Raw genomic sequence first — 11,120 nt, forward strand, 5'->3', positions numbered from 1 at the left:
TTCATCTGGAAAGTGGGGTCCATCATAATGAGCTCAGGATGAAGCAAGTGTTAAATGGGGGGCTGGCTGAGGAAGGGCCCTGGGGCCAGAGAGGCTGGCACACAGACTAAGGGACAGAACATTCTATTGCAGTCTGCTCCCACCACCCTTTAGGCGGCCCGGTGAGGCTACTACCAGGCAAACTAGGAAGGGGTCTGTGGGGGTGGAAGGACCTCTGACCGTGCACCCACCAGTTCTGTGCAGGCTCCAGGCTGCGGCTTCGGCAGGGGAGGGGTCAGATGTCAAGGGCGGGGTGGGGAATGGGGAAGGGGCAATTCTGACCCAGCAGTCCTCTCCCGCTAAGGGATCCGAGGACAGGGACCAGCTTAGAGTTCTGGATCCCCTTGAGCAGCAAGAGCACACCCCCACCACCACCACTCACCCCATACCCAAGCCTGCTTCTTCAGGTGGCCATTGAGGAGAAGGGGACTGGCCTGGCAATGACCTGCTCAGCTCCTGCGTTGTCCTGCCAGGGTGGTGAGGGGTGCCACCAACTGTCCCATCCTGAGCTGCCCCCGGTCCAGGGCAGACACTGACTGACACAGGCTGATAAGAGTCTGAGACTCAAGGCTGTCCTTTGGGACCCAGACAACCTGGAAGCCAAGGATGTGGCTCCACCTGGTGACCACCTGGCACCACCAAACCAGAGGGCATAGAGACAGGAATCCCGACCCCGCCCGGCAACCACACAAAGAACAGAACCACCTAGAGGAAGTTTTCGTTATTTATTCAACGTCCTCTGCTGCCCTTTTGAGACCAGCAGAGCCGAGCTCCTTTGGGGAGCCTGTGGTCTGTCCCTGTGAATGCCAATCCGCAGACGATGCGGACGGCACGTGGAGCGCAGTGCTTAGGGAGTCAGCGACCAAGCGCTGACAGAGTGCTAGTGTTAAGTGTCACAAACCCCACACCTCTGGAGAGGGGAGGAGCGGGGAGCAGCCAGCCTCCACCAGCCCTGTCCTTGGTCTTCAGTGTGGGCCTCCTGTCCCTTGAGCCCCCACCACCCTCACCAGATTGGCAGGGGGTCTCTCACAGGGACTCACTTGGGGGGGGGGGGCAAGTCAGCTAAGAGCGGAGGCAGGCAGTTTCCACGTCTCCAGATGGGGCAAAGTGGTCATGGCCTGGAAATGGGAGGGGATGAGGCTGGAAAGCCCCTGTGGCCACACCCAGGACCCAGATCCTCACAGCCATCGATCGGCTGTCCCTCCCAGAGCCCAGCAGCAGCCTGCAGGTCAAGGCCTGTCCTCCACACCCACCGGAAGGCACAGCTTGGCAGGGCAGAGGGCCAGGCCCACGGACTCAGCCGTTAGGGCAGGGAAGAAAGAGCCACGGGGCAAGCAAGGCTGGGGAGGGGGGACCCCAGGCCCTGCCAGAGTCCTCACATGTCTCTGACGCCCAAGCCTTTCTCCCAGGCTGAGGCCACGGGCCAGGAATGTGCTGGGGCCCCAGGAAGCCAGAGGGCAAGAGAAACCCCGAAAGCAAGAAGGGGAATGGCCGCGAGGTGCTCGGGGCTTTCCATTCCCTGGGAGTGTGGGCCAGGCCCAGGGAGAGGGCCGGGCAGCCGGGATGGAGGCGGCAGATGCGGAGAGAACCCCGGGGGCGGCTGCCTCGCCCTGGGGAGACCACACCCCGCCCCAGCCCCGGGTGGGCCGCAGGGCCCTCGCCAGCCCTCAGCCCACGGGCTGGGCCATCTTGGCGTGCAGGCTCTGGTGGGCGATGAGGTGGGCGCGCTGCTTGAAGCTCTTGTCGCACTCGCCGCAGCCGAAGGGCCGCTCGCCCGTGTGCACGCGCCGGTGGTCCAGCAGGTAGGAGCGCAGCGAGAAGCTCTTGCCGCACTCGCTGCAGCCGAAGGGCTTCTCGCCCGTGTGGATGCGCTGGTGGTCGGCCAGGTAGGCGCTGCGGCTGAAGCTCTTGCCGCACTGGGAGCAGGAGAAGGGCTTCTGGCCCGTGTGCACGCCCTGGTGGCGTACCAGGTCCGACGAGCTGCGGAAGCTCTTCTCGCACTCCTGGCACTTGTGCGGCTTCTCGCCCGTGTGCGTGCGCTGGTGGCGCGCCAGGTCCGAGCCCCAGCGGAAGCGCTTGCCGCACTGGCCGCAGCTGTGCGGCTTCTCGGCCGCCAGGTCCCGCAGCTGCCGCCGGCGCGTGGGCGGCCGCCCCCTCCGCGCCCCCACTGCGCGGCCCAGGGGCGCCCCCGGCCGGACCACGCCCTCCCAGGCCTCGGCCTCCTCGGGGCGCCAGGACACAGTCACATCGCCGCGCCCTCCGCCGCCGCCGCCGCCGCCGCCGGCCTGGCCCGGCAGCGTCACAGCCTCCTCCAGCCCAGATTGCTCGCTTTGGCTCTTGAACCCCAAACCCGCAAGCCGAGAGGGGGCGGCCTCTTCAGTTCCACTGGGTTCTGGGACCAGAGCTGGGGCGAGGCAGAAACAGGACTCAGGTCCAGAAAGCCCTGGGCTGCACAGACCCCAGCCTCGGTTTCCTCCACCGTAAAACAGGGACAAGATAAAATGCCAGCAGAGAAACACTTCAGAGATAGAGGCAAGGGGCCCAGCTGGGCTGATCCTGCCTGCATAGACGCTTACTAATTATAAGCCCAACCCTTCCACACCCGTGTCCACACTGGCATCCTGTGTCTCCCTCTGAACCTTGGCTATTCACACTCCAAAACTGAATAAATTCAGGTATTTGTAAATCATCCAAACCCTCAGTATTTCTTACCAGAAACTGAGAACCTACGTGGGTTCAGCCTACATGGCTGCTCTCATCCCACAAGCTCTTGTCCCCTAAACTCAAGAACAGATTTGGACAGGGAATGATCCTAGCCCGCCCACTGGGTCACGGGGATTAAATGAGAGGCTCCCCAAACAGTGCTCGGAAAGGCTATAGCGCGGAGAGGAGCTCCAGGAGGATGGCCTCCGAAGAGCAGGACCCAGGCCTTGGTGCAGGGACAACAGGTGTTCTGTCAGCCCCTCTTCGCAGGACAGACGGAGGGGACCTCACAACTACTGCAAGGACAGAGTCCCAGCTCAGTCCCATTGACTCTCTGACACTCAGGTCCCTCGTCTGTGAACTGGCACAACACTTCTACACAGCACGTTGTGAGAATCACAAGAAAATGCCCGTATGAGAGCTCAGCATAGTGCTGGCACGTTGCAAGCACCCATCATATGGTAACACACACTTATAGGCAAAGAAAAATGAACACTGACACAAAGGAAAAATCACCCAGGGCTTTTGAAAAGACCCAGCAAAAGCCCACTTTCCAGCCAGCTAAGGAGAAGATGGGAAGACTGAGGATTCCAGCAGGGACATACAGGGGTGTATGGCCTGCCTGCGCCCACCCTCTGTCACTGGGACCCTCAAGAAGGCTGCTGCTTCCAGTCTGGAGGAGCCAAGGACCCCAAGGGTCCTGTCTACACCCACTGCTTACCCAGGGCAACATTCCGGGAGTTCTCTCGCTTTATGTCCCAGAAGAGTTCCCTCTGAGCAGGGTCCAGAGACCCCCATTCTTCCCGGGAGAAATAGAAGGGAATGTCTCCAAATGTCACAGGTCCCTAGAATGAGGTTAAAACAAAAACAAAAACAAACCACCTGGCTCAGGACTGCCACTGTGAACTCCCCCTTGGGATGGGGAACAGGATGGGTCCAGGCAGGAGCAGGATGGATGGAAGAGGCCTTGATGAAAACACAAGGCCCATTTTAGGGACTCAAGACAGCACCAAGGGCCTTGGAGGGGACAAATGGACTGGTAACTCACGTGGCCCTCAGAGGCACAGCAGGGGTCGGTCGTCTCTCGGGTACTCCCTTCTTTAAGAGCAGGAAACTGGGCTGAAGGAAAAGAACAGAGCCTCACAGAGGCCAGCCCAGGCCAGGAATGAGATCTCACACACGCACAAGCACACACATTCCGAGTCTTCCTAGAACAGAAATACCCTTCCTGCTACCCTCCAGGCCACGCCCGAGAGGGAGCCAGCCTCTGCCCAGCCCTCTGTGGCCTACAAGCTTACTCACCACCATGGCTGTGCTGCTCCCAAGGTGCGGGTGGCCAGCCTCGTGCCCCCACCTTCATGGGAAGCCCCTTGGCCTGGGGTCCCTGGACTGTAGCCTCGGGTTCCGCCTCCTCTGAGGGCACTTCCTGTGCAGGAACCACAACATGCTCATCAGCCCCGAGACCAGATGGGGGAGACAGAGCTTAATCCCTGGGAAGGAGACACAGGACACGTCCCTCAGGATGCAAGGGGGTGGGGAAGGAGAACCACACGGGGTCCCAGAAAAATCCAGAGGAGGAAGGTGACACCAGGCAGTGCTGTGTGCCCAAGGACACTCCCGGATCAAGCATGAGGCAAGAACAGCTCCCAAAGGCCAAATCACAGAGCCACTTAGTAAGGGGGCGTGGGGGCAGACCTCCATGCCAAGGGTGGGACTCCACACCCCAGCCACTCATTAGCACCTCCCCAAGGTCAAGAATCCAACACCCCACAGCGAGCACGGTTCACGTGGACAGCTACCTTCTCATACCTACTCTGTTGCTCTCATCATACATATCACTGTATCCCCAGGGCCTGGCCTATTGCAGAACACAAAAAAATATTTACAGAACCTGTGTGGAGCTAAAACTGCCTTCCTGGAACACGCCCACTTTGGTCCTGCTGCTGCCCTCCTAAGCCACCAAGAAGAAACCAGACTCATTTGGACAGTGTCTTTCAGAAAGGGAACCCCTGTTATGAGGCGCACCTGCTGATGCTCCCTCTGGCTCTGCATCCCCACCACCCCTGGAGGACTTGTTTCTATGAAGATGGCCACCGCTCTTCAGCCAGGGGCCAGCCAGGTGCCCCTGGGTATGGGAGGGGCCCCTCACCTGCGGCCATGCTTTCACTGGCTGCTTCTGCAGGACCTCCACCAAGGCAACGGCCTCCTCGCCACTCCCTGGACACCGCTCTCGAACCCAGTCCTGGACGCCTTCGGGCAGCACGCTCAGGAACTGCTCCAGCACCAGCAGCTCCAGGATCTGCTCCTTGGTGCGCAGCTCCGGCCGAAGCCAGCGGCAGCAGAGCTCCCACAGCTGGCTGAAGGCCTCGTGGGGCCCGCCCACATCCCTATAGCAGAAATGCCGAAAGCGCTGGCGACAGGCCTCAGAATCCCTGCTGTCTTCTTGCTGGGCAGAGTCCTGCTCCCAGGAGGAATCTTCCACCTTCACGATCAGCAGCCCTTCTCCCTCCCCAGAGGCCTCATCCTGAGGCTCCGGGGGTGCTGCCATTCCCCTGGCCTAAAGCTCAGGACTAGCTGGCCTCAACCTGGCCTGGGAGCCTGCCCTTCAGTCTCCCAGAGGGATCCCCTGTGGCAGCCGGGTGGGCATCTGCACACGCACTCCTGGGGAAAGAGCAAAAAGCAGGAGGGGGGGGGCAGTATATGAGCAAACACCAGCCAGCCTGCTCCTGTCCTTTCCTGGCCCTGAGTCTTTTCTAGGCTGTCCCGTAATGCTTTGCTCATGTGACTGTTCTACCAATACAGGTCTACAGCCCCTTATCCTCAGCTCTGAAATCCAAAACTCCCAGGTTTTTAAGACCTGGCCTACTGATGTGAGCCTAGTCATCATCTCCACTTATCACACTAATGTAAATGCTTATATGTTTTACAGCAAAAAATATTCATGTGTTTCTTCAGCTTGTAAATATTCACCAAGCTGTACTTACCATGTGTATTTCTGTATGTGTATTACAGTTGGTAAAAAATGGAGTTGGTACATTTGATTATTGAGTATTGCTGCAGATTCTGCTGGTGGGGTTACTTGATATACCATGTGTACTGTATTACCCTCCTCAAATCTGAAAACTTCTGAATTTCAAAACACATCTTGGCCCTGGGGTGTCAGCGAAGAGCTCACCACACACACCAGGCTAAGCCATTTATCCACAGGTACATATGAACGAATGACACATATTTATACCTTACATTGCTACTCCTTACAATAGTCCTGAAAATTATATATGTTGAAATTTTCTTTAATTGCTCTTGTGTTTCAAAAACAAAAAAATGACACAGACCGTTATAATAAAAAGGGGGGGGTTAAACAATACAGAAACACATAAAATAGAAACTCCCTTCCAAATGCAGTTGCATCCGCCCCGCAACAGTGTGACAAGTGACCTCCTGGACTTTTCCCTGTCCATTTACTGAAAATGTATCCACAGAAACGGGGAAAACCAAGTGTTTTTGTGTGGTTTACGTAAATGAGGTCTTACTGCACATACTACTTTATATCTTGCTTTTCCACCTAACAACGCTTCTTCATTAGCCGCTCTTGGAGATTCCACGATGTGGATGCGCTCCAGTTTCTTAACAGGTACCGAGTGAGGCATTCAGCTTGTTTCCAGTCCTTCTCTACTACACACTAAGCACTTTATTTACTTTATTCTTCCACTCCTCACAACACCCCTGAAAGGTACGCGCTCCATTCTCATCCTCCAGTGACCGAGGAGAAGGCTCCGCTCGCACAGGGCCAGGGACTCACCAGGGTCGCTCGGCAGGACGCGGCGGGCGGGAACGCGGACCTGGCCGGAGCCCCGCGCTCCGACCCCAGCAGCCTCGCCTGCGCGCTGCTGAGAGGCGGCTGGCGGGCAACGCGGGCGCAGGCGACCCCACCCACGGCACTTCCCAGCAGCGCGCGCCCCCTCCGCCCTCTGTCTCGGGGCGGCGGCCACTGCCGCCTGGAGCACCGCGCTCGATTTCGCAGCTCCGCAGCCCGCGTCGCCGGTCCCGCCCCCGGGATACACACCGCCCACAACCGCCCAGGCGTTCCTAGTTCCGCCGCCAGGTCCCTGCGCCGGAAGTTCGCGCGGGGCTCGCCGGGAAACAACATGGCGCATGAGTCGCAGGAAGCATCGGAACTACACGCCCCAGAAAGCCTTTTGCCCATTGAGTCCGCCTTTTCCCTGACGGATAGCCAATGAACGGGGAGAATTCCCAGAGTTGGCCAATCAGGAGGCAGCGGCGCCCTGCGTGTCAACACCTATGCCCCGAGCTGAGGTCCGCTTCTACGCTCGTTCTTTCAGATTTCTCTGCGGTCCTGGTCCGTTAAGGACGAAAAGGCAAAACCGCCAGCCACGAGTAGAGTGCCCTATACGCCGGAAGGGATCTGCTGAGAACGGACTCTTCCTTCCGGCCCCGGTGCTTGCCTTGAGTGGGTGGAGGGCGGAGGGCCGAAGACAGGCGCGCCGCTCGGCCCCGGGATACTCATTTCCAGCCTTTTGGGGCCCGCCCTAGCCAAAGTCTTTAGCGGCTCCTAGCGGGGCGTGGAACTTCCTGGGAAATGCAGTCCAGTGAGGCACGCGGAGCCTCCCGCGGCGATTCTTCGCAACCGAGCCTTTGTCCGGGGTCGTGCGGGGACGCTGACCCCGGGGAGCCCCCAGCTCTCCCACCGTCAGCTTCGTCTGCGGGGCGGCGGGGTCCCTGGGGCCGGGGAGCTCTGGGTTCTCCTTTCCATGCATTTGTATCTGCCCCCACACTCTACTTACTACTTTACCTGGAGATCTGAGGCTGCAGATCTTTTCTTGAAATATAAAGAGCTCTCTTTTGATTTGTCTTGATCATGCAAGTCTTGCGTGCCTAGTGTAGGAAAAAATTAAAGTATGGAAAATCATAAAGCTAGCTATGTCCACAAAACTAGCACCTTCGATCTGCTCAAATGTCGCTCCCTCCAATTGGCTTTCCCTAACCCTATGTAAACAGCACCCCCGTGATGCTTCTGCCCTACCTTATTTTTCTTCCTTTTATCACTACCTGACATACTTGTGTAATATTTGTCCCCCACTACTGGACTAGAAGCTCCGTGAGGTCAGCATTTTCACTGCCCTACTCCTAGCATCTGGATTTGTGCCTGGCACGGTATTTGTTGACTAACTGAAGGCAAAAAATAACTGGAGGTTAAAAAAAAAATCCTAAAAAGGCCATTCAGAAGTGAGCATTATTAATATTTTAGTCTGTTTTTACACTTCTACGTCTGTGAATATTTCTAATGTAAATGTGGAATAATTCTGTGTAAGTAATGTTTTGGTGACTCAAAAGTCTATCAAGGATATCTCTAGGGTACCTGGGTGGCTCAGTTGGCAAGCGTCTGCCTTCAGCTTAGGTCATGATCCCAGAGTCGTGGAATCAATCCCCACGTTGGGCTCCCTGCTCAGCGGAGAGCCTGCTTTTCGCTTTCCTTCTGCCTGCCAGTACCCCAGCTTGTGCTCTCTCTGCCAAATAAATAAATAGTGAGAGAGCAACAGGGAGCCCGATGCAGGGCTCGATCCCAGAACCCTGGGATCATGACCTGAGCTGGAGGCAGACGCTTAACCGTCTGAGCCACCCAGGTGCCCCAATAAAGAAAACCTTAAAAAGGGGGGGGATATCTTTCCATATCACCATGTATAAATAAGATGCATCTGTTTTGCAAGCTGCATAGTATTGCATAGTATGGAAGTTCCATATTGTATTTAAAGTTCCTTACTCTTGGACATTTAGATTGTTTGCAATTTTCTGTAATTGCAAGGCATTTATACAAACACCCACCTTCCAGCATTTGCTTGAACAATTTGCTGGAGGGCATGAGTCAAAACTGTTCTGTGAGAACTGCTCAAATGGATGCTCTTGGGCTCCCTCCCCTCCCTCTACTGGCCCCGTGGAAAACTGCACAGGGAAAAAGGAACTTGATAGTCCATTTTTTCTAGGTGCGGATTTACAGTGTTCTTCCCATCGCCCTCTGTTGGCAAAGACTCACATAAAGTTGGCTAGCAAAGGAGAAAGGCTCTAGTACCACAAAGTGGGACAAAATGTGTGTACAGTGGGCTGAGAAATAACAAATTAATAACTGGCACACTTACCATATATTTTATTGGGCAGTTCAGGTAGTGACAAGTTATTTGTATACGATTACGTTGAAATTGACCATCCAATAACACTTCTTTTCTTTCTGAAAGTATTTTAGTTTATTTTTCTAGCTAGGAAATAGAATCTATAAATAATGAAAAAGTCAGAATTTTCTTTCCAGAAAATTTATATTCATTTCCAGAATTTATACTCATTATTTTCTTAGTCTTAGTCCAGAACTCTCTAAACAATGTAAAAAGTTGAGGACAACAGGCATCATTGTCTTGCTTAATGAAAATAGTTTTAATGATTTACAATTATCCATTGTTTGTCCCTGATATAGATCCATGCTCATGTTAAGGAGTATCTATTCTCATTTGCAGCAGAAAGACTACTAGCTGTTCCCAGTATCAGTTTTCTCCTTCTATAGTAAGAATTTTTCAACAGGCACATAGCTATTCAGAATAAGGAGTAAGAGCGCCTGGGTGGCTTAGTCGGTTTAAAGTGCCCGCCTTTAGCTCAGGTCATGATCTCAAGGTACTGGGATCAAGCCCCATGTCAGGCTTCCCACTCAGCAGGGAGTCTGCTTTTCCCTCTCCCTTGCCCTCCCACCCCAGCTTATGCTCTCTCTCTCTCTCAAGTAAATAAATAGTCTTAAAAAAAAAAAAAAGAATAAGGATTTCCCAGCCTCTTCTGCAGCTAACCATGGCCATGTAATTAAATTGAAGGCAATGTGATGTGAGCAGACGTGATGTATGTATCTTACTAGAAGGGGATGTGTCCTGTCTTCCTATTCTCTTTTTCCCAGCTGCTAAAAGAAATTTGGACATAGTGGCGTGGACCTTGCGGACGAGAGTAACACCCAGAGGTATCAAAGCAATGAGACAGAAGTGCCTGGATTCCTGAGGATTGTGGAGCCACCAAACTGGGATTTATACCCAGGCAGTGATGTGAGAAAGAAATGGATACCATGTTTAAGCCACTGCTATTTTGAACCTCTATTACAAACAGAGTGTATGCCCTAACTAAATTACTGCTTACTAGGAGTTTTTTTTCATTAAAAATAGAATATAAGGGGGACACCTGGGTGGCTTAGTCCTTTAAGCATCTGCCTTCAGATCAGGTCATGATCCAGGGTCCTTGGATGGAGCGCCACATCGGTCTCCCTGCTGAGCAGGAAGACAGCTTCTCACTCTCCCTCTGCCCTTCCCCCCACACACTTGTGCGCTCGCGCTCTCTCTTTCTCTCTCAAATGAATAAATGGAATCTTTTAAAAACAAACAAACAAACAAATGAACCTAAGGGGCACCTGGGTGGGCTCAGTCAGTTGAACGACTGATTCTTGGTTTCAGCTCTTGTCCTGATCTCAGGGTCGTGAAAGCAGCCCAGCATCAGGCTCTGCGCTTGGCATGGAGTCGGCTTGGGATTCTCTCTCCCTCTGTCCCTCCCGCTTGTGCACTCTCTCTCTCTCTCTCAAAAAAACAAATAAGGCTTTAAAAATAGAACATAAAAATATTTATTTTTATAATTTCTCTTGTAGGATATTAGATATTCAGATTTCCATGTCATCCTGACTAAATTTTGGTAATTTTTCTAGGAAACCATCCCTTTCATCTACAACTTCAAATTTATCAATATAAACTTGTACGTAATATTCCCATTTGATTAAAATTTTAAAAATCATAAATAAAATATTTTAAAAAGGGGGGGTGCCTGGGTAGCTCAGTTGGTTAAACATCTGCTTCTGGCTCAGGTCATCATCCCAGTGTCTTGGGATCAAGCCCTGTGTCAGGCTCTCTGCTCAGCGGGAAGCCTGCTTCTCCCTCTCTCACTCCCCCTGCTTGTGTTCCCTCTCTCTCTGTCAAATAAATAAATAAAATCTTAAAAAAAAAAAAAAATTGTTCCCGCCTTGAAGGTGCCTCTCTGACACTCCGTTCCTAACATCCTCCATCGCTTCACCCGTTCATTTCTTTTGGAACTTGTCACTACTTGAAAGCAATGTTTGTGTCACTTATCTGCTTATCAGTCTCCCTCACCAGACCGGAACTCCGTGAGGGCAAGGATCTTGTCTGGCTTTGTCATCGCGCAGTCCTCAATGTTTAGCAAAGAACCTGGAACGCAGGCATTCATTTCGTATTTGAAAAACGAGTAAGTGAACTCAGCAAAGCCTCTACTTAACGTTTCCCCGCCCTTTCCCTCCCTCCGCACGCTCCACAGAGCCACCCCCACTCCCCCCC

At 53.7% G+C, this 11,120-nt stretch overlaps 1 protein-coding gene across 1 annotated transcript; it reads right to left on the minus strand.

Moving 5' to 3' along the window:
- Positions 1-750: 750 nt before the first annotated feature.
- Positions 751-6,762, minus strand: ZNF213 (zinc finger protein 213). The gene is made up of 6 exons (XM_040635447.1): positions 6,545-6,762; positions 4,892-5,403; positions 4,045-4,168; positions 3,791-3,861; positions 3,464-3,587; positions 751-2,443 (listed from the first exon to the last, which is right to left on the minus strand). Exons 2-6 carry the CDS (start codon positions 5,288-5,290, stop codon positions 1,707-1,709), a joined length of 1,455 nt encoding a protein of 484 aa, XP_040491381.1. The 5' UTR covers positions 5,291-5,403; positions 6,545-6,762; the 3' UTR covers positions 751-1,706.
- Between the last annotated feature and the right edge of the window lie 4,358 nt (positions 6,763-11,120).

This window comes from Ursus maritimus, unplaced genomic scaffold (genome assembly GCF_017311325.1).
Source record: "Ursus maritimus isolate PB19 unplaced genomic scaffold, ASM1731132v1 scaffold_2, whole genome shotgun sequence".
Taxonomy (NCBI): Eukaryota; Metazoa; Chordata; class Mammalia; order Carnivora; family Ursidae; genus Ursus; species Ursus maritimus.

Coding starts and splice junctions, on each gene's coding strand:
- ZNF213 (XM_040635447.1), bottom strand. CDS start 5,290: ATGGCAGCACCCCCGGAGCCTCAGGATGAGGCCTCTGGGGAGGGAGAA. Junction 3,588..3,790: donor GCTGTGCCTCTGAGGGCCAC/GTGAGTTACCAG, acceptor ACCTCATTCTAG/GGACCTGTGACATTTGGAGA. Junction 2,444..3,463: donor CTCCCGGAATGTTGCCCTGG/GTAAGCAGTGGG, acceptor GCCTCGCCCCAG/CTCTGGTCCCAGAACCCAGT.